Genomic DNA, 21,816 nt, shown 5'->3' on the forward strand with positions numbered 1-21,816 from the left:
AACCCGTCGCGCCGCCGCCGCCATTTTGAGAAGGTCAAACCGCGAAGAAAGCGCGACCAGCCGGGCGTCATCTTGGGTGTGGCGCAAAAGGGGGGGAGAAAGGTGTGACGTCACTCAGCGCGCCGATCGTGAGGGGGTTCTCCCCGGCGCCATCTTGGGAGTGGCGGGGGGGGCGGGGGGGGAACACCCCAAAATTTGTGAGGCGAACGCTCCCAAGGAAAGGGGGGGAGGGGAGGGGGGTGAGGGGAACACCCCAAAATTTGTGAGGTGGGGTCTGCGCCCATGGGAATCCCGGGGTGGGGGAGGGGGAGAGCCTTGTGGGGTGTCCCCCGGGTCACCGCGGGGTCACCGCGGCGCCACGACAGGAAACGAAACCCCCCCCCCCTTTTCATTTCCTCTTCGCCCTCAGGGGAGGAAATGGGGACAAATTCGGGGTTTTTTTTCTTTTTAGGGGGGTGACAAAACGCTGGCACGATGGGGGAGGGGTCTCCAGGTGTGTGTCCCCCCCCCTCACCTTGTCCCCAAACCCACCTGGACACGTTTAATCCCATTTTCCCAAAATTCCCACTGGGAAAAATCCCCCCCCTCCCTCCCTCCCCCCAGCGAAATTTGAGGGGAGAAAGAGGCGAAAACAGCCGGGATTAAAAAAAAAAAAAAAAAAAATGTTTAATACAAGGGTTGAGGAAGGGGAGTGGGGGGGGGGGGGGGGGGATGGATTTTGGGGCAAATCCCGGGAATTTCGGGGAGGATCCCGGCGGATCCGGCCGCTCTGGGACCCTCCCCCCCCCCCCACCCCTCCCCACACCCCGCGTGGGAAAAGCCGGGATTTGGGGGTTTTTGGGGAAGTTTCTGGGATTTTCGGGGCTGTCCCGGTTGGTCCCGGGACAAGGGCAGCCCGGGATTGCCGCCGGGAGCCGCCCACGGGCCCGGGAGGGGCTCCCGGGACTCGCCAGACAGGTCCCGCTGGTGGCCCCGGGAAGGGCCAGGGAAGGGCCCCGCGCGTGTCCCGGCACACGGAGGGGACCGGCAGGGGACAGCGGGGACACCCCGAGGACAGCGGGGGGACGGGGGTGGGCTGGGGGTGTCCGTCCGTACCGGGAGAACCGCGGGGAGCTCGTACCGTGGGGTGGCCGTGGGGGGACCACAGGTGGCCTCAGGGTGTCCCCAGGGTGGCCCTGGGGCTGTGGGGTGACCATGGAGTGTCCCCAGGGTGGCCCTGGGGCTGTGGGGTGACCATGGAGTGTCCCCAGGGTGGCCCTGGGGCTGTGGGGTGTCCCCAGGGTGGCCTTAGAGTGTCCCCAGGGTGGTCCTGGGGACATGGGGTGGCCATGGAGTGTCCCCAGGGTGGCCTTAGGGCCGTGGGGTGACCCCAGGGTGGCCTTAGAGTGTCCCCAGGGTGGCCTTGGGGCCGTGGGGTGACCATGGAGTGTCCCCAGGGCTGTCTTGGGGTGTCCACGAGGCAGTGGGGTGTCCACAGGATGACCACAGGGCCATGAGGTGGCCATGGAGTGTCCACAGGGTGGCCTTGGAGCCATGGGGTGACCTTGGGGTGTCCATGAGTCCACGGGGTGGCCGTGGAGTGTCCTCAGGGTGACCTGGAGGTATCCCCAGAGTGACCCATAGACTTGGGGGTGTCCATGGGGTGACCCATAGACTTTGAGGTGTCCACAGGGTGGCCTTGGAGCCATGGGATGTCCATGGGGTGACCTCGAGGTGTCCCCAGAGTGACCCATGGACTTGGGGATGTCCACAGGGTGGCCTTGAGGTGTCCCCAGGGTGGCCTTGGGGCCATGGGGTGTCCATGGAATGGCCTTGAGGTGTCCCCAGGGTGGCCTTGGGGCCATGGGGTGGCCTTGGGGTGACCTTGAGGTGACCTTGAGGTACCCCCAGGGTGACCTCGAGGTATCCCCAGAGTGACCCATGCACTTGGGGGTGTCCCCAGGGTGGCCATGAGGTGTCCATGGGGTGACCCACCACCTCAGACCCCCCACCCCACACCCCCCTCACACACACGTGGTGCACTCTCTGGTCAACGGCGCCGTGGGCAGCTCGGCCGCGGCTCCGGCCGCGCCTTTGTCCAGCGAGCTGGACGTGCGTAACGGGACCCCCGCCCGGCCGGGGGGCCTGGAGCGCCGCCGGCCGCGGCCGCAGCAGCACAGCACGCGCAGGAACTCGCCGCGCATCTCCTTGCTCCTCAGCATGTAAATCACCGGGTTGGCCGCCGAGTTGAGCGTGGCGAAGGCGAAGAAATAATTGGCGCTGTACAAAACGCGGCAGGAGCGCACCGGACACGAGGCGTCCATCAGGAGGATGATGAAGGCGGGCGACCAGCAGACGATGAAGGCCCCCAGCACGATGGTGACGGTCTTGAGCAGCGCCAGAGTCTGCGCCGAGGCGATCTCGGCGTGGCTGGAGCGCACCACGCAGTAGATGCGCGTGTAGAGCCCCACGATGGCCAGCAGGATGAGGGTGAAGATGGTGGTGACGAAGAGCACGTAACGCTTGGAGTAGAGCGGCAGCACCGTGGAGCAATCCCCCAAATCGCTGATACAATTCCACCCCATGATGGGCAAACTCCCGATGGCGCCGGCGATCAACCAGCAGGCGCCGATCAGCAGCACCATGCGGCAATTCTTATCGCTGCTGTACACCTTCACCTTGGTGATGGCCACGTGGCGCTCGATGGCGATGGCCAGCAGGCTGAAGACCGAGGCGGCCAGCGTGGCGAAGGCCGTGCCCTCCCTGACGAACCACTGCACCGGCGTCAGGCGGAAGGTGGTGCTGCCCGACAGGAGGGTGTTGACCATGAAGGCGGCTCCGGCCAGCAGGTCCGAGGCGGCCAGGTTGCCGATGAAGATGTACATGGCCAGGTGGAGGCGTTTGTTGCGGCAGATGGACACCAGCACCAGGAGGTTCTCCAGGACGATGAAGCAGCAGAGGAGGACGATGAGGACGGAGCCCACCCAGCGCGAGGGCGCCAGGGCGCTCTCGGTGTCGCCCTTGGTGAAGTTGTAGTGCTCGCGGATCTTGTCGCGGTTGAAGTATTCCTTGTAGATGCTCCCCATGGCGGGGTGAGGGGTCCGGCGAGGCTCAGCGCCGCCGGGACATGGCTCCTGGGGACGGGAATGGCACCGTGTCACCTCGGTGTCACCTCAGTGTCACCTCAGTGTCACCTCAGTGTCACCATGGAGACCCCACAGTGATAACCCACACCATTGGGACATGGCTCCTGGGGACGGGAATGGCACCGTGTCACCTCAGTGTCACCTCAGTGTCACCTCAGTGTCATCTCAGTGTCACCTCTGTGTCACCAGGGACACCCCAAAGTGATAACCCACACCATTGGGACATGGCTCCTGGGGACGGGAATGGCACCGTGTCACCTCAGTGTCACCTCAGTGTCACCTCAGTGTCACCATGGAGACCCCGGGGTGATAACCCACACCATCGGGACATGGCTCCTGGGGACGGGAATGGCACCGTGTCACCTCAGTGTCACCTCAGTGTCACCTCAGTGTCACCTCAGTGTCACCATGGAGACCCCACAGTGATAACCCACATGGCTCCTGGGGACGGGAATGGCACCGTGTCACCTCAGTGTCACCTCAGTGTCACCTCAGTGTCACCTCAGTGTCACCTCAGTGTCACCATGGAGACCCCACAGTGATAACCCACACCATTGGGACATGGCTCCTGGGGACGGGAATGGCACCGTGTCACCTCAGTGTCACCTCAGTGTCACCTCAGTGTCACCATGGAGACCCCGGGGTGATAACCCACACCATCGGGACATGGCTCCTGGGGACGGGAATGGCACCGTGTCACCTCAGTGTCACCTCTGTGTCACCATGGAGACACCAAAGTGATAACCCACACCATTGAGGATGGCAATGTCACCTCAGTGTCACCTCTGTGTCACCATGGAGACTCCAAAGTGATAACCCACACCATTGAGGATGGCAATGTCACCTTGTCACCTCAGTGTCACCAGGGACACCCTGAGGTGACAGCCCACACCACTGAGGATGACAACGTCACCCCCTTGTCACCTCTGTGCCACCAGGGACACCCCGAGGTGGCTCCTGAGGATAGGAATGTCCCCTCATTGTCACCTCAGGAGGGGACAGGGGGTGACAGAAGGTGGCAGAAGGTGGCAGGAGGTGACAGAAGGGGACATCCCTCCCCCTTGGGCTGACAGCACGAGGGTCGGTGACACCGGGGGGTGACACCGCTCGGTCCCCGGGTCCCTCCCGGTCCCCCCTCCCCAAATTTCGGGCCGGGACCCCGCTCAGGGCCCCCCCCCCACCCCCGAGAGCCCCGGGGCGGCACCGGGGGCCGGGGGGAGGAGCCCCGGTGGCCGCGGTACCGGCCCGGAGCCCCCCCGGGTACCGGAGCTGTCCCGGTACCGGTGTCGGTCCCGTCCTGCTGCGGTGCCGGTACCAGAACTCCCCCGGTACCGTCCCGGACCTGTCCCGGAGCCCTCCCGGAGCTCCCGGTACCGTCCCGGAGCGGTCCCAGAGCCCCCGGTGCCGTCTCGGAGCAGTCCCGGTGCCATCCCGGTACCAGAACTCCCCCGGTACCATCCCGGAGCGGTCCCGGAGCCCTCCCGGAGCCCCCGGTACCGTCCCGGACCTGTCCCGGAGCCCTCCCGGAGCTCCCGGTACCGGCCCGGAGCGGTCCCGGAGCCCCCGGTACCGTTTCGGAGCCCCCGGTACCGTCCCGGAGCCCCCGGTACCGTCTCGGAGAGGTCCCGGAGCCCCCGGTACCGTTTCGGAGCCCCCGGTACCGTCCCGGAGCCCCCGGTACCGTCCCGCCACCGCCCGGAGCCCCGCGCAGCCGCGCCCGCTGCCGGGACACCGCCCCTGGCTCCCGCCGCCCCGGGACCCCCCCAGGAGCCCTCCGGGCCCCCCCGGACCCCCGTACCGGTGCCGGTAGGAGCCGCCGGTGCCGGTCGGAACCGGCGCGGAGCATCCGCCGCTTCCCCTTCCCCTTCCCCGCCCGCCCCCGGCTCGGGGCTGCCCCGGGCGGAGCCAGCGCCGGGAACGGGCGGGGCCGGGGGCGGCGGGACCCCCGGGAACGGCCCCGGGAGAGGCCCCGGGACCCAAAAACCGGGACCCAAAAACCGGGAGCGGCCCCGGGAGCGGCCCCGGGACCCAAAAACCGGGATCCAAAAACCGGGACCCTAAAACCGGGATCCAAAAACCGGGACCCAAAAACCGGGATCCAAAAACCGGGAACGGCCCCGGGAGCGGCCCCGGGATCCCAAACCGGGAACGGTCCCGGGATCCAAAAACCGGGATCCAAAAACCAGGATCCAAAAACCGGGAACGGCCCCGGGACCCAGAAACCGGGATCCAAAAACCGGGAACGGCCCCGGGAGCGGCCCCGGGATCCCAAACCGGGAACGGCCCCGGGAGCGGCCCCGGGATCCCAAACCGGGATCCAAAAACCGGGAACGGCCCCGGGACCCAGAAACCGGGATCAAAAAACCGGGAGCGGCCCCGGGAACGGCCCCGGGAGCGGCCCCGGGAGCGGCCCCGGGATCCCAAACCGGGAACGGCCCCGGGATCCCAAACCGGGATCCCAAACCGGGAACGGCCCCGGGAATGGCCCCGGGATCCAAAAAACGGGATCCCAAACCGGGAATGGTCCCGAGATTCCAAACCGGGATCGGTCTCGGGAGCGGCCCCGGGATCCAAAAACCGGGATCCCAAACCGGGAGCGGCCCCGGGATCCTAAACCGGGATCTCAAACCGGGAATGGTCCCGGGATTCCAAACCGGGATCCCGAACCGGGAACGGCCCCGGGAATTGTCCCGAGATTACAAACCGGGAACGGCCCCGGGATTCCAAACCGGGATCCCGAACCGGGAACGGCCCCGGGATCCCGAACCGGGAATTGTCCCGGGACCCAAAAACCGGGAACAGCCCCGGGAGCGGCCCCGGGATCCAAAAATCGGGATCCCAAACCGGGAATTGTCCCGGGATCCCGAACCGGGAATGGTCCCGGGATCCCGAACCGGGAATGGTCCCGGGAATTGTCCCGGGATCCAAAAACCGGGAACAGCCCCGGGATTCCAAACCGGGATCCCAAACCGGGAACGGCCCCGGGATCCCGAACCGGGAATGGTCCCGGGAATTGTCCCGGGATCCAAAAACCGGGAATTGTCCCGGGATCCCGAACCGGGGGCCGGGCTTGGATCCCACCCCAGTGAATCCCACCGGGATCCGCCCCGGGATCCCCTCCCGGTTTTGGGGGGGCTCCCGGGACCCCCCATCCGGGCCGGGGGAGGGGAGGGGGTGGGGAAGGGGCCGCCGGGGGGGTCCCGGGGGGGGGGGGATCCCAAAATATCCCGGGGCAAATTGGATCAGGGCGGAGCGAGCCGAGCTTAGCGCCGGCTTTAACCGCGGGGGCGGCTTCAACCACGGGGGGAGACCCCCAAAACCCCCCAAAACCCCCCCAAAAAACCCTCAAAACCCCTCAAAAACCCCCAAAACCCCCAAAAAACTCCCCAAAACCCCTCAAAACCCCTCAAAAACCCCTCAAAACCCCCAAAAAACTCCCCAAAACCCCCCCAAACCCCCCGAAACCTCCCCAAACCCCCCAAAAAACTCCCCAAAACCCCCCAAAAAACCGCCAGAACCCCCCCAAAACCAGACAAAACCCCTCAAAACCTCCCCAAAACCCCCCAAAAAAACTCCCCCAAATCCCTCAAACCCCCCAAAAAACCCCTCAAAACCCCCCAAAAACTCCCCCAAACCCCCCCAAAATCCCCTCAAAACCCCCCAAAATCCCCTCAAGACCCCCCCAAATCCCCTCAAGACCCCCCCAAATCCCCTCAAAACCCCCCCAAAACGCCCCCCGAGGCTCAGGGGGACGCGGCCCCTGTCGCGATTTTGGGGACCCCTGAAGGATTTGGGGAGGTTCCCCCTCCCCCCCCCCCCCCAAAGGACCCCTCCCCACCCCCCTCCAGCTGCGAGCCAGATGTTGGCGTGGCCGAAATGAGGGGGGGGACGGGGGACAATGAGGGTCCCAACCTCTCCCCGCCCCCTCCCCAAATAATTTGGGGACGCCTCACGCGCCCCCCCCCCCCCACCACCCACATTTGGGGACCCCCCACCCAAAAAAACGAAGCCCCTTGAGCCCCTTCCCGATGTCGCCGCGGTTTTGGGGACATCCCCGGGGGGGTCCCCAAATGTGGGGGAGGGGGAGCAGCAGGGTGGGAGGGGGGTGATAAAGGGGGAGGGGGGGGTGGTTTTAATTTGGGGAGGGGTCTCACCGGTCCCGGGGCCGGTCCCGGCAGCGCTGAGCGCCCGTCCCGGTTCCAACGGGAGCGGGGGAGGGGCGGGGCTGGGGCGGGGCCGCCCCCACCGAGGGGCGAGGCCACCGTGACCCCCCCTCCCCCACCCCAAACCCCCCCCTTTTATGGGGAGGGGACACAAACTCCCCCTCCCCCAATTTTTGGAATTTTTTTCCCGATTTTTTTGGATTTTTATCCCCGATTTTTGCGGATTTTTTTCGCATTTTTCGGATTTTTTCCCCCCATTTTTGCGATTTTTTTCCCCCATTTTTGCGATTTTTTTCCCCCATTTTTGCGATTTTTTTCCCCCATTTTTGCGATTTTTTCCCCTCATTTTTGGATTTTTTTCCCCCATTTTTGCGATTTTTTTCCCTCATTTTTGCGATTTTTTCCCTCATTTTTGTGATTTTTTTCCCCCATTTTTGCGATTTTTTTCCCCCCATTTTTGCGATTTTTTTCCCCCATTTTTGCGATTTTTTCCCCTCATTTTTGGATTTTTTTCCCCCATTTTTGCGATTTTTTTCCCTCATTTTTGCGATTTTTTCCCTCATTTTTGTGATTTTTTTCCCCCATTTTTGCGATTTTTTTCCCCCCATTTTTGCGATTTTTTTCCCCTCATTTTTAAATTTTTTTCCCTCTATTTTTCCAGACATTTTTCTCATTTTTGGGGATTTTTTTCTCATTTTTGGGGATTTTTTTCTCATTTTTGGGCTTTTTCTTTTCCTCCCTCATTTTTAGGTTTTTTCCCCCTATTTTTGCGGATTTTTTCCCGATTTTTTGGGAATTTTTATTCCCCGTTTTTGCAGATGTTTCCCCCCATTTTTGGGATATTTTTCCCCCTTTTTGCCGATTTTTTCCCCCATTTTTGTGATTCTTTCCCCCCATTTTTGGCACTTTTTGTCCCCCGATTTTGGGGTTTTTTCTCCCCATTTTTGTCACTTTTTCCTTTCATTTTTAGGACTTTTCCCCCCCAATTTTAAAGATATTCCCCCCAAAAAAATTTTGATAATTTTTCCCCCTGGATTTTGAGGAATTTTCCCCATTTTTAGGATTTTTTTTCCCCCTCTCCGATTTTCGGGATATTTTATTTTCCCCTCAGCGAGGAATCCTTTGAAGGATTTGGGAAACCGGGAGGATTTGGGAAAAGCTCCCCCCAACACCAAAAAATTCCCAAAATTTTTTTGGGATGGGGAAGAAGTTCCGAGGGGCCGGAGAAGAGATTTAATTGGGATTTAATTGGGATTTAATTGGGATTTAATTGGGATTTAATTGGGATTTAATTGGAAGCAGGCCCGGGATTCCCAGCCCCTTCCCCCCAAATCCATGCGGAATTCCCGCCCCCGCTCCCTCGGCTCTGGAAAAATGAACGGGAAAATAAAAATGAATTCCAGAGGGGTTTTTCCATCCCCTTTCCTGCTCCTGGCGGAATTCCGGGAATTTCGCCCTCCGGAGCCGCATTCCCGATGGGAATTTGGGGGGAATGGGGATGGGGGATGGGGGATGGGAATGGGGATGGGAACTGGGAATGGGAACTGGGAATGGGAATGGGAAATGGGAACTGGGGATGGGAACTGGGAATGGGAATGGGAATGGGAATGGGAACTGGGAATGGGAACTGGGGATGGGAAATGGGAATGGGAACTGGGAATGGGAACTGGGAACGGGAACTGGGAACGGGAACTGGGAACGGGGATGGGAACGGGGATGGGAACGGGGATGGGAACTGGGAATGGGAACTGGGAATGGGAACTGGGGATGGGAACTGGGGATGGGAACTGGGGATGGGAAATGGGGATGGGAACGGGGAATGGGAACTGGGAATGGGAACTGGGGATGGGAACTGGAACTGGGAATGGGGAATGGGATAATGGGAATGGGAACTGGGAATGGGAACTGGGAACGGGAACTGGGAACGGGGATGGGAACGGGGATGGGAATGGGGATGGGAACTGGGAATGGGAACTGGGAATGGGAACTGGGAATGGGAATGGGAAATGGGAACTGGGGATGGGAACTGGGAATGGGAATGGGAATGGGAATGGGAACTGGGAATGGGAACTGGGGATGGGAAATGGGAATGGGAACTGGGAATGGGAACTGGGAACGGGAACTGGGAACGGGAACTGGGAACGGGGATGGGAACGGGGATGGGAACGGGGATGGGAACTGGGAATGGGAACTGGGAATGGGAACTGGGGATGGGAACTGGGGATGGGAACTGGGGATGGGAAATGGGGATGGGAACGGGGAATGGGAACTGGGAATGGGAACTGGGGATGGGAACTGGAACTGGGAATGGGGAATGGGATAATGGGAATGGGAACTGGGAATGGGAACTGGGAACGGGAACTGGGAACGGGGATGGGAACGGGGATGGGAATGGGGATGGGAACTGGGAATGGGAACTGGGGATGGGAAATGGGGATGGGAAATGGGAATGGGAACTGGGGATGGGAACTGGGGATGGGAACTGGGGATGGGAACTGGGGATGGGAACTGGGAATGGGAATGGGGAATGGGGAATGGGAATGGGGGATGGGAACTGGAACTGGGAATGGGGATGGGGAATGGGAACTGGGAATGGGAACTGGGAATGGGAACTGGGAATGGGGATGGGGAATGGGAATGGGGATGGGAACTGGGGTGGGGGACACAAAAAGGGGGGGCGTCTCTCCCCTCCCCTCTCCTCCCCTCTCCTCCCTTCCCTTCCACCTCCCTCCCTCCTCTTCCTCTCCTTTTCCCGCCGTTCCGCCCCCGCCGGAAGTGGCGCCGCGCGCTGTGACGTCACGGCGCCTCTCCCCGCCCCGGGCTGCTCCGCCATGATCCGCGCGGGGGCGGCCGCCCTGAGGGCCTGGAGCAGGGGCCGGGCGGCGGTGAGAGCAGCCGGGAGCGGGATGGGAACGGAACCGGGAACGGGATGGGAACGGAACCGGGAACGGAACCGGGAACGGGATGGGAACGGCACCGGGAACGGAACCGGGCCGGGGCCAGCGCCGTGAGGGCGGTGAAGGGGCGGAGCCATTGCTGAGGGGCGGGGGCGGAGCCATCGCTGAGGGCGGGGTCATTGCTGAGGGCTGGGGGCGGAGCCATCGCTGAGGGCGGGGCCTCTCTGGGGCGGAGCTATCCCTGAGGGGACGAGGGCGGGGCTTGAGTTGGGCGGAACCAAGTGGGAGCTCGGCCAGGGGGGAGCTCGGGGGTCCCGGACGGGCCCAGGGGTGGGTGCGGGGGGCGGGCGGGGGTCGTGTCCCCCCTCCCCTCAGCCCTTGGTTGATTCCTGTCCCCCTCCCCTCATCATTGTCGCAGCTCTCGACGGCGCCCCCGGCCCCGCCCGCGGCCCCCGAGCCCTGCAAGGGTGAGTGTGAGGGCTGGGGACACCTTGGGGACACTTTGGGGACCCCTTGGGGACAATGTGAGGGCTGGGGACACCTTGGGGACACTTTAGGGACACTTTGGGGATCCCTTGGGGACATTGTAGGCGCTGAGGACACCTTGGGGACACTTTGGGGACAGTGTGGCGGCTGGGGACACCTTGGGGACAGTGGGGAGAGGGCGGTCCTGGGGCTGGGGACAGTGGGGACATCGTGGACAAGGCCACCATGGGGTTGGGGACACTCTGGAGACATCAGGGACTGCCCTGGGGACACCACGAACCATCCTGGGGACATCAGGGACACCCTGGGGACATCAGGGAGCATCTTGGGGATATCCTGGGGACACCAGAAACCATCCTGGAGCACCCTGGGGACACTTTGGGGATATCAGGGACATCCTGGGGACACCTTGGGGACATCAGGGACAACTTGGGGACATCAGGGACCATCTTGGGGACATCCTGGGGACACCAGAAACCATCCTGGAGCACCCTGGGGACACTTTGGGGATATCAGGGACACCTTGGGGACATCAGGGACCATCTTGGGGACACCTTGGGGACATCAGGGACCATCCTGGGGACATCAGGGACACCCTGGGGACATCAGCCGTGGCCATCCCTGCTTTGGGGGGCTGCCAGCACCTGTCTCGGAGCATTCCCAGGCAACCCTGTCCCCCTGTCCCCTGTCCCCTGTCCCTGTCCCTGTCCCCCTGTCCCTGTCCCTGTCCCCAGAGCCGTCCCCGGTGCTCCGCGGTTGCTCCGTGCCCGTCCCGGCGCCGCTGGTGCCGGTTCAGGCCTGGGTGGGGTCCCTGCGGCACCCCGGGGACACCCTGAGGGGCCTGGCCGACCTGCACCCCGACGTGTTCGCTGTCACCCCCAGGTGAGCCTGGGGGGTCCCATGGGTGTCACCCCAAATCCCATGGGGTCCCCTCAGGGTCACCCCAAACCTTGGGGGAGTCCCTGTCCCATGGGTGTCACCCCCAGATGAGCCTTGGGGGTCCCCTGGGTGTCACCCCAAATCCCATGGGGTCCCCTCAGGGTCACCCCAAACCTCAAGGGATCCCTTGGGTGTCACCCCAAACCCCGGGAGGTGCCCTGCGTGTCACCCCAAACCTCGGGGGGGTCCCTGTCCCATGGGTGTCACCCCCAGGTGAGCCTGGGGGGTCCCGTGGGTGTCACCCCAAATCCCATGGGGTCCCCTGAGTGTCACCCCAAACCCTGGGGGAGTCCCTGTCCCATGGGTGTCACCCCAAATCCCATGGGGTCCCCTCGGGGTCACCCCAAACCTCAAGGGATCCCCTGGGTGTCACCCCAAACCCCAGGGGGTGGTCCCTGTCCCATGGGTGTCACCCCAAATCCCATGGGGTCCCCTGAGTGTCACCCCAAACCTTGGGGGAGTCCCTGTCCCATGGGTGTCACCCCAAACCTCAAGGGATCCCCTGGGTGTCACCCCAAACCCCAGGGGGGTTCCCCTCAGTGTCACCCCAAATCCTGTGGGGTCCTCTGAGTGTCACCCCAAACCTGAGGGGGGGGTCCTTTGGGTGTCACCCCCAACCTGGAGGGGTCCCTGTCCCATGGGTGTCACCCCAAACCTCGGGGGGGTCACCCCAAACCTCAGTGGGGTCCCCTCAGTGTCACCCCAAACCTCGGGAGGGGTCACCCCAAACTTCAGTGGGGTCCCCTGGGTGTCACCCCAAACCTCGGGGGGGGTCCCTGTCCCATGGGTGTCACCCCAAACCTTGGTGGGTCACCCCAAACCTCAGTGGGGTCCCCTGGGTGTCACCCCAAACCTCAGGGGGGTCCCTGTCCCGTGGGTGTCACACCCAGATGAGCCTTGGGGGTCCCCTCAGGGTCACCCCAAACCTCAGTGGGGTCCCCTGAGCGTCACCCCAAACCCCGGGAGGTGCCCTGGGTGTCACCCCAAACCTCAAGGGATCCCTTGGGTGTCACCCCAAATCCTGTGGGGTGCCCTCAATGTCACCCCAAACTTCAGTGGGGTCCCCTGGGTGTCACCCCAAACCTCGGGGGGTCACCCCAAACTTCAGTGGGGTCCCCTGGGTGTCACCCCAAACCTCAGGGGGTCACCCCAAACTTCAGTGGGGTCCCCTGGGTGTCACCCCAAACCTCAGGGGGTCACCCCAAACTTCAGTGGGGTCCCCTGGGTGTCACCCCAAACCTCAGGGGGTCACCCCAAACTTCAGTGGGGTCCCCTGGGTGTCACCCCAAACCTCAGGGGGTCACCCCAAACTTCAGTGGGGTCCCCTGGGTGTCACCCCAAACCTCAGGGGTCCCCTGGGTGTCACCCCAAACCTCAGGGGGTCACCCCAAACCCCGGTGTCTGTCTGTCTGTCCCCAAGGCTGGACATCCTGCACGCCGTGGTGACGTGGCAGAAGAACTACAAGAGGATTGTGAGTGTGGGGAGGGGGGAAAGGAGGGGATTTGGGGTGAAAAATGGGGGATTTGGGGTGAAAAATGGGGGGTTTGGGGTGAAAAACGGGAGATTTGGGGTGAAAAATGGAGATTTGGGGTGAATAACGGGGGATTTGGGGTGAAAAATGGGGGGTTTGGGGTGAAAAAATGGAGATTTGGGGTGAAAAATGGGGGATTTGGGGTGAAAAAGGGGGGATTTGGGGTGAAAAATGGGGGGTTTGGGGTGAAAAATGGAGATTTGGGGTGAAAAATGGGGGATTTGGGGTGAAAAATGGGGGGTTTGGGGTGAAAAATGGGGGATTTGGGGTGAAAAACGGGGGATTTGGGGTGAAAAATGGAGATTTGGGGTGAAAAATGGAGATTTGGGGTGAAAAATGGGGGATTTGGGGTGAAAAAGGGGGGATTTGGGGTGAAAAATGGGGGATTTGGGGTGAAAAACGAGGGTTTGGGGTGAAAAATGGAGATTTGGGGAGAAAAATGGGGGGTTTGGGGTGAAAAATGGAGATTTGGGGTGAAAAATGGGGGATTTGGGGTGAAAAATGGAGATTTGGGGTGAAAAATGGGAGATTTGGGGTGAAAAATGGGGGGTTTGGGGTGAAAAATGGAGATTTGGGTGAAAAATGGAGATTTGGGGTGAAAAATGGGGGGTTTGGGGTGAAAAATGGAGATTTGGGGTGAAAAATGGGGGATTTGGGGTGAAAAATGGGGGGTTTGGGGTGAAAAATGGGGGATTTGGGGTGAAAAAGGGGGGGTTTGGGGTGAAAAATGGAGATTTGGGGTGAAAAAGGGGGGATTTGGGGTGAAAAATGGGGGGTTTGGGGTGAAAAACGGAGATTTGGGGTGAAAAATGGGGGTTTGGGGAGGAAAAGGGGGATTTGGGGGAGCAGAGGAGCTTTAGGGGGATCCCAGTAACATCTGGGAGGGTCCCAAGGAGGGTTTGGGGGTCCCAAGGAGGATTTGGGGGTCCCAAGGAGGATTTGGGGGGTCCCATGGAGGATTTGGGGGGTCCCAAGGAGGGTTTTGGGGGGTCCCAAGGAGGATTTGGGTGTCCCGAGGAGTTTTGGGGGGGTCCCCAGGATTTTTTGGGGGTCCCTCAGAGCTCGGGGGGTCCCCAGGGTTCTTTGGGGGTCCCTCAGAGCTCGGGGGGTCCCCAGGGTTTTTTGGGGGGTCCCCAAGGAGGATTTGGGGGGTCCCCAGGAGGGTTTTGGGGGGTCCCAAGGAGGGTTTTAGGGGGTCCCCAGGGTTTTTTGGGGGGTCCCAAGGAGGGTTTTGGGGGGTCCCCAGGATTTTTTGGGGGTCCCTCAGAGCTCGGGGGGTCCCCAGGGTTCTTTGGGGGGTCCCAAGGAGATTTGGGGGGGTCCCAGGGTTCTTTGGGGGGTCCCCAGGGATTTTTGGGGGTCCCTCAGAGCTCAGGGGGTCCCCAGGGTTTTTTGGGGGTCCCTCAGAGCTCGGGGGGTCCCCAAACCCCCCCGTGTGTCCCCAGAGCCACGCCCGGGTCAGGAGCCGGGCCGAGGTGAGGGGAGGGGGCCGCAAGCCCTGGAGGCAGAAGGGGTCCGGCCGCGCCCGCCACGGCTCCGTGCGCTCGCCGCTCTGGCGTGGGGGTGAGTGACAGCTGGGGACACCTTGGGGACAGCCTGGGGACAGCCTGGGGACACCTTGGGGACAGCCTGGGGACAGCCTGGGGACAGCCTGGGGACACCTTGGGGACAGCCTGGGGACAGCCTGGGGACACCTTGGGGACATCGGAGACAACCTGGGGACACCTTGGGGACACTGGGGACACACTGGGGACAGCCTGGGGACATCGGGGACACTGGGGACACCTTGGAGACGTCAGGGACAGGCTGGAGACAGCCTGGGGACACTGGGGACAGCCTGGGGACACCTTGGGGACATCGGGGACAGCCTGGGGACAGTGTGGGGACACTGGGGACAGCCTGGGGACACTGGGGACAGCCTGGGGACACCTTGGGGACACTGGGGACACACTGGGGACAGCCTGGGGACATCGGGGACAGCCTGGGGACACCTTGGGGACACTGGGGACACACTGGGGACAGCCTGGGGACATCGGGGACAGCCTGGGGACACCTTGGGGACACTGGGGACAGCCTGGGGACACCCTGGGGACAGCCTGGGGACACTGGGGACAGCCTGGGGACACCTTGGAGACGTCAGGGACAGGCTGGAGACAGCCTGGGGACACTGGGGACAGCCTGGGGACACCTTGGGGACATCGGGGACAGCCTGGGGACACCCTGGGGACATCATGGACAGCCTGGGGACACCTTGGGGACATCGGGGACAGCCTGGGGACAGTGTGGGGACATCGGGGACAGTCTGGGGACACTTTGGGGACACCCTGGGGACAGCCTGGGGACACCTGGGGACAGTGTGGGGACATCAGGGACAGCCTGGGGACACTGGGGACAGCCTGGGGACAGCTTGGGGACACTGGGGACAGCCTAGGGACACTGGGGACACCTTGGGGACATCGGGGACAGCCTGGGGACAGCCTGGGGACACTGGGGACAGTGTGGGGACAGCCTGGGGACACCTTGGGGACAGCCTGGGGACACCTTGGGGACATCGGGGACAACCTGGGGACACCTTGGGGACACTGGGGACAGCTTGGGGACAGCCTGGGGACACCTTGGGGACATCGGGGACAGTCTGGGGACACTGGGGACAGCCTGGGGACATCAGGGACAGTCTGGGGACACCCTGGGGACAGCCTGGGGACACCTTGGGGACACTGGGGACACCCTGGAGACACTGGGGACACCTTGGGGACACTGGAGACAGCTTGGGGACAGTCTGGGGACATCAGGGACAGCCTGGGGACACTGGGGACAGTGTGGGGACACCCTGGGGACACCTTGGGGACAGCCTGGGGACATCGGGGACAGCCTGGGGACACCTTGGGGACACTGGGGACACCTTGGGGACAGCCTGGGGACAACCTGGGGACACTGGGGACAGCCTGGGGACATCGGGGACAGCCTGGGGACAATGTGAGGACATCAGAAACAGCTTGGGGACATCAGGGACCACCCTGGGGACATCAGGGACCGCCCTGGGGACACCAGTGAGCGCTACGCTGCCAGCAGGGCAGGTTGACAGTTAAGCCACGTGTCCTTGTCCCCTCCTTGGGGACATCCCGGTCCCCTCCCCGCAGGTGGCGTCGCTCACGGCCCGCGGGGCCCCAGCAGCTTCTTCTACCTGCTGCCCATGCGGCTGCGCGTGCTGGGGCTGAAGGTGGCCCTGAGCGCCAAGCTGATGCAGGTACGGCACCCTGGGGACGGCGCTGCCACCGCGGCACCTGTGGCACACCCGTGTCACACCCGTGTCACACCCATGTCACACCCGGCACCCGCGTCACACCCGCGTCACACCCGTGCCACACCCGTGGCACACCCGTGTCACACCCGTGTCACACCCGCGTCACACCCGTGCCACACCCGTGCCACACCCGTGCCACACCCGTGTCACCCGTGTCACCCGTGTCATCCGGGTCACCCGTGTCACCCGTGTCACACCCGGCACCGGTGTCACCCGTGTCACCCGTGTCACACCCGGCACCGGCGGCACCCGTGTCACACCCGTGGCACACCCGCGTCACACCCGTGCCACACCCGCGGCACACCCATGGCACACCCGGAACCCGCGCCACACCCGTGCCACACCCGTGCCACACCCGTGCCACACCCGTGCCACACCCGGCACCGGTGGCACCCACGTCACCGGTGTCACACCCGGCACCGGTGTCACCCGTGTCACCCGTGTCACCCGTGTCACACCCGTGTCACACCCGTGTCACCCGTGTCACCCGTGTCACACCCGTGTCACACCCGTGTCACACCCGTGTCACCCGTGTCACACCCGTGTCACCCACTGTGTCACCCACTGTGTCACCCGTGTCCGGCAGGACGAGCTGCACCTGGTGGAGAGCCTGGAGCTGCCCAGCGCCGAGCCCCGGGAGCTGCTGGAGCTGGCACGGCACCGGGGATGGGGACAATCCGTGCTGCTGGTGGATGTGTGAGACTTGGGGACACCTGGGGACACCTGGGGACACCTGGGGATACCTGGGGACACCTGGGGACACTTGGGGACAATGGGGCTGGAGCTGGCACGGCACCGGGGATGGGGACAATCCGTGCTGCTGGTGGATGTGTGAGACTTGGGGACACCTGGGGACACCTGGGGACACCTGGGGACACCTGGGGACACTTGGGGACAGGGCTGGAGGTGCCCAGCGCCGAGCCCCGGGAGCTGCTGGAGCTGGCACGGCACCGGGGATGGGGACAATCCGTGCTGCTGGTGGATGTGTGAGACTTGGGGACACCTGGGGACACCTGGGGACACCTGGGGACACCTGGGGACATCGTGGGGACACTTGGGGACAGTGGGGACACCTGGGGACACCTGGGGACACTTGGGGACACCTGGGGACACCTGGGGACACCTGGGGACACTTGGGGATACCTGGGGACATCGTGGGGACAATGGGGACATTGTGGGGACACCTGGGGACAATGGGGACATCGTGGGGACACATGGGGACATCATGGGGACAATGGGGACATCGTGGGGACACTTGGGAACACTTGGGGACACCTGGGGACATCGTGGGGACACCTGGGGACACCTGGGGACATCGTGGGGACACCTGGGGACAATGGGGACATCGTGGGGACACTTTGAGGATAATTTGGTGACACTTTGAGGAGAACTTGAGGACACTTTATGGACACCTTGGTGACACTTCGGGGACACTCTGGGGACACTTTGGGGACACTTTGAGGACACTTTGGTGACACTCTGGGGACACTTTGGGGACACTTTGGGGACACTTTGAGGACACCTTGGTGACACCTTGAGGACACTTTGGAGACACTCTGGGGACACTTCGGGGACACTTTGGGGACACTTTGGGGACACTCTGGGGACACTCTGGGGACACTCTGGGGACACTTTGGTGACACCTTGGTGACACCTTGAGGACACTTTGGAGACACTCTGGGGACACTCTGGGGACACTCTGGGGACACTTTGGAGACACTCTGGGGACACTCTGGGGACACTTTGGAGACACTCTGGGGACACTCTGGGGACACTCTGGGGACACTCAAGGCCACCCCCACCCCCTTTTTCCCCCTCTCTCTCCTCCCCCAGCAAGGAATTCCCGCGGAACCTCAGCGCCGCGGCCGAGGGGCTCAAATCCATCACCCTCATCCCAGCCCTGGGTGAGCCCCAACCTCCCTGACCCCCCTGGGCCACCCCAAAGTGTCCCCAACGTGTCCCCAACGTGTCCCCAACGTGTCCCCTTCAGGGCTGAACGTGCACAGCCTGCTGAAGCACCGGACCCTGGTGCTCACCCTGGACGCCGTCACCTTCCTGGAGCAGCGGCTGCTGTGGCACGACTCGCGCTACTCGCCCCTGTTCCCCTTCTCGCTGCCCTACCGGGACCTGCCGGGAGCCCCCCGGGCTGGGTGAGACCCCCCTGGGGGGGATCTGAACCCCCTCGGGTGGGATCTGGTCCCTCCAGGTGGGATCTGATCCCTCCAGGTGGGATCTGGTCCCGATCCCATCAGGAAAGGATTTGGGGTTTGGTGTTGTTTCCTTCTCGCTGCCCTACCGGGACCTGCCGGGAGCCCCCCAGGCTGGGTGAGACCCCCCGGGGGGGATCTGGACCCCCTCGGGTGGGGTTTGATCCCCTCGGGTGGGGTTTGATCCCCTCGGGTGGGGTTTGATCCCAATCCCGTCAGGAAAGGATTTGGGGTCAGGTCTTGTGTCCCCTCTCCCTGCCCTGCCGGGACCTGCCGGGAGCCCCCCGAGCTGGGTGAGACCCCCCTGGGGGGGATCTGAACCCCCTGGGGTGGGATCTGGTCCCTCCAGGTGGGATCTGGTCCCGATCTCATCAGGAAAGGATTTGGGGTCGGGTCTTGTGTCCCCTCTCCATGACCTGCCGGGACCTGCCAGGACCCCCCAAGCTGGGTGAGACCCCCCTGGGGTGGGATCTGACCCCCTCAGGTGGGGTTTGACCCCCTCAGGTGGGGTTTGATCCCCTCGGGTGGGGTTTGATCCTGATCCCGTCAGGAAAGGATTTGGGGTCAGGTCTTGTGTCCCCTTCTCGCTGCCCTGCCGGGACCTGCCAGGAGCCCCCCGAGCTGGGTGAGACCCCCCGGGGGGGGATCTGAACCCCCTGGGGTGGGATCTGGTCCCTCCAGGTGGGATCTGGTCCCTCCAGGTGGGGTTTGATCCCGATCCCGTCAGGAAAGGATTTGGGGTCGGGTCTTGTGTCCCCTCTCCCTGCCCTGCTGGGACCTGCCGGGAGCCCCCCGCGCCGCCTGAGACCCCCCTGGGTGGGATCTGGTCCCTCCAGGTGGGATCTGGTCCTTCCAGGTGGGATCTGATTCCTCCATGGGGCAGGATCCAGCCCTGATCCCATCAGGAAAGGATTTGGGGTCGGGTGTTGTGTCCCCTCTCCATGACCTGCCGGGACCTGCCAGGACCCCCCAAGCTGGGTGAGACCCCCCTGGGGTGGGATCTGATCCCCCTGGGGTGGGGTTTGATCCCCTCAGGTGGGATCTGATTCCTCCAGGTGGGATCTGATTCCTCCATGGGGCAGGATCCAGCCCTGATCCCATCAGGAAAGGATTTGGGGTTTGGTGTTGTTTCCTTCTCGCTGCCCTGCCGGGACCTGCCGGGAGCCCCCCGGGCTGGGTGAGACCCCCCGGGGGGGGATCTGATCCCCTCAGGTGGGGTTTGATCCCCTCCAGGTGGGGTTTGACCCCCCCAGGTGGGGTTTGATCCCTCCAGGTGGGATCTGGTCCCGATCCCGTCAGGAAAGGATTTGGGGTTTGGTGTTGTGTCCCCTCTCCCTGCCCTGCCGGGACCTGCCAGGACCCCCCGAGCCGGGTGAGACCCCCCGGGGGTGGGATTCGATCCCCTCAGGTGGGATCTGGTCCTTCCAGGTGGGGTTTGACCCCCTCCAGGTGGGGTTTGATCCCCTCGGGTGGGGTTTGATCCCCCCCAGGTGGGATCTGGTCCCTCCATGGGTTGGGATCCAGCCCTGATCCCATCAGGAGAGGATTTGGGGTCGGGTCTTGTGTCCCTTCTCCAGATCCTGAAGGAACTTTCTGGAACCCCCCCGGGTGGGATTTGACCCCTCCCCAGGGGATCTGACCCCTCCCCAGGTGGGATCTGACCCCCCCCAGGTGGGATCTGACCCCCCCCAGGTGGGATTTGACCCCCCCCAGGTGGGATTTGACCCCCCCCAGGTGGGATCTGACCCCTCCCCAGGTGGGATTTGACCCCTCCCAGGTGGGATCTGACCCCCCCCAGGTGGGATTTGACCCCTCCCCAGGTGGGATTTGACCCCTCCCAGGTGGGATCTGACCCCTCCCCAGGGGATCTGACCCCCCCCAGGTGGGATCTGCCCCCCCAGTTGGGATTTGACCCCTCCCCAGGGAATTTGACCCCCCCAGGTGGGATTTGACCCCCCCCCAGGGGATCTGACCCCTCCCCAGGTGGGATTTGACCCCCCAGGTGGGATCTGACCCCTCCCCAGGTGGGATCTGACCCCCCCCAGGTGGGATCTGACCCTCCCCAGGTGGGATTTGACCCCTCCCCAGGTGGGATCTGACCCCCCCCAGGTGGGATCTGACCCCTCCCAGGTGGGATCTGACCCCCCCCGGGTGGGATTTGACCCCCCCCGGGTGGGATTTGACCCCTCCCCAGGTGGGATCTGACCCCTCCCCAGTTGGGATCTGACCCCTCCCCAGGTGGGATCTGACCCCCTCAGGTGGGATTTGACCCCCCCAGGTGGGATTTGACCCCCCCGGGTGGGATCTGACCCCTCCCCAGGTGGGATTTGACCCCCCCAGGTGGGATTTGACCCCCCCGGGTGGGATCTGACCCTCCCCAGGTGGGATCTGACCCCTCCCCGGTGGGATCTGACACCTCCCCGGGGGATTTGACCCCCCAGGTGGAATCTGACCCCCCCCAGGTGGGATTTGACCCCCCCCGGATGGGATTTGACCCCCCCGGGTGGGATTTGACCCCCCCGGGTGGGATTTGACCCCCCCCGGGTGGGATTTGACCCCTCCAGGTGGGATCTGACCCCCCCCAGGTGGGATCTGACCCCCCCAGGTGGGATTTGACCCCCCCCGGGTGGGATTTGACCCCTCCAGGTGGGATCTGACCCCCCCCAGGTGGGATCTGACCCCCCCAGGTGGGATTTGACCCCCCCCAGGTGGGATTTGACCCCCCCCGGGTGGGATTTGACCCCTCCAGGTGGGATTTGACCCCCCCAGGTGGGATCTGACCCCCCCAGGTGGGATCTGACCCCTCCCCAGGTGGGATTTGACCCCCCCAGGTGGGATCTGACCCCTCCCCAGGTGGGATTTGACCCCCCCCAGGTGGGATTTGACCCCCCCAGGTGGGATTTGACCCCCCCCAGGTGGGATTTGACCCCCCCGGGTGGGATCTGACCCCCCCAAGCGGATCCGGCCCCGATCCCGTCGGGAATTCGGGGATCTCGGGGCTGTCGGGCACTGCTGTGGCAATTAAAGGGATTTCTTTAATTACGGCTGTGGGGTTTGGGGGGGTGGGGACACCCCAGGGGACACCCCAGGACAGGGGGACACCCCTGGGGACATCCTGGGGACACCCCAGGGGACACCCCAGGGCAGGGGGACACCAGGAACC

The 21,816-nt window shown here is 63.4% G+C and overlaps 2 protein-coding genes across 26 annotated transcripts; one reads left to right on the plus strand and one right to left on the minus strand.

Moving 5' to 3' along the window:
- Positions 1 to 641: 641 nt before the first annotated feature.
- Positions 642 to 7,329, minus strand: S1PR2 (sphingosine-1-phosphate receptor 2). 2 transcript variants are annotated; one of them, XM_086871408.1, is made up of 2 exons: positions 7,280 to 7,329; positions 642 to 3,113 (listed from the first exon to the last, which is right to left on the minus strand). In XM_086871408.1, the coding sequence occupies exon 2, from the start codon at positions 3,063 to 3,065 to the stop codon at positions 2,004 to 2,006; it is 1,062 nt and encodes a 353-aa protein (XP_086727534.1). In that variant the 5' UTR covers positions 3,066 to 3,113; positions 7,280 to 7,329; the 3' UTR covers positions 642 to 2,003. The 2 variants fall into 2 exon arrangements, with proteins under 2 accessions (XP_086727534.1, XP_086727535.1); XM_086871409.1 differs by lacking the exon at positions 7,280 to 7,329 and adding an exon at positions 4,924 to 5,154.
- Positions 7,330 to 10,058: 2,729 nt separating this feature from the next.
- Positions 10,059 to 21,692, plus strand: MRPL4 (mitochondrial ribosomal protein L4). 24 transcript variants are annotated; one of them, XR_015281428.1, is made up of 14 exons: positions 10,069 to 10,173; positions 10,604 to 10,652; positions 11,406 to 11,553; positions 13,031 to 13,082; positions 14,588 to 14,705; positions 16,283 to 16,389; positions 17,033 to 17,142; positions 18,280 to 18,350; positions 18,437 to 18,826; positions 19,138 to 19,354; positions 19,490 to 20,102; positions 20,304 to 20,409; positions 20,617 to 21,055; positions 21,362 to 21,692. XR_015281428.1 is itself a non-coding variant. In XM_086871297.1 (9 exons), the coding sequence occupies exons 1-9, from the start codon at positions 10,120 to 10,122 to the stop codon at positions 18,598 to 18,600; spliced, it is 873 nt and encodes a 290-aa protein (XP_086727423.1). In that variant the 5' UTR covers positions 10,059 to 10,119; the 3' UTR covers positions 18,601 to 21,692. The 24 variants fall into 24 exon arrangements, 1 of the variants encoding a protein (XP_086727423.1); XR_015281430.1 differs by lacking the exon at positions 20,304 to 20,409 and having other exon boundaries at positions 19,490 to 19,886; positions 19,927 to 20,102; positions 20,431 to 21,034; positions 21,423 to 21,692; XR_015281432.1 differs by lacking the exon at positions 20,304 to 20,409 and having other exon boundaries at positions 19,490 to 19,886; positions 19,927 to 20,102; positions 20,452 to 21,156; positions 21,507 to 21,692.
- The last annotated feature ends 124 nt before the right edge of the window (positions 21,693 to 21,816 follow it).

This window comes from Cyanistes caeruleus, chromosome 35, assembly GCF_971803275.1.
Source record: "Cyanistes caeruleus chromosome 35, bCyaCae1.hap1.1, whole genome shotgun sequence".
Taxonomy (NCBI): Eukaryota; Metazoa; Chordata; class Aves; order Passeriformes; family Paridae; genus Cyanistes; species Cyanistes caeruleus.

Bases quoted from the DNA above. Each gene is read 5' to 3' on its own strand.
- S1PR2 (XM_086871409.1), bottom strand. From the start codon at position 4,971: ATGCTCCGCGCCGGTTCCGACCGGCACCGGCGGCTCCTACCGGCACCG. The intron at 3,114-4,923 runs GTACGGGGGTCC...TCCCGTCCCCAG, and splicing joins GGCGGCTCCTACCGGCACCG to GAGCCATGTCCCGGCGGCGC.
- MRPL4 (XM_086871297.1), top strand. From the start codon at position 10,120: ATGATCCGCGCGGGGGCGGCCGCCCTGAGGGCCTGGAGCAGGGGCCGG. The intron at 10,174-10,603 runs GTGAGAGCAGCC...TCATTGTCGCAG, and splicing joins GGAGCAGGGGCCGGGCGGCG to CTCTCGACGGCGCCCCCGGC. The intron at 17,143-18,279 runs GTGAGACTTGGG...CTCCTCCCCCAG, and splicing joins TCCGTGCTGCTGGTGGATGT to CAAGGAATTCCCGCGGAACC.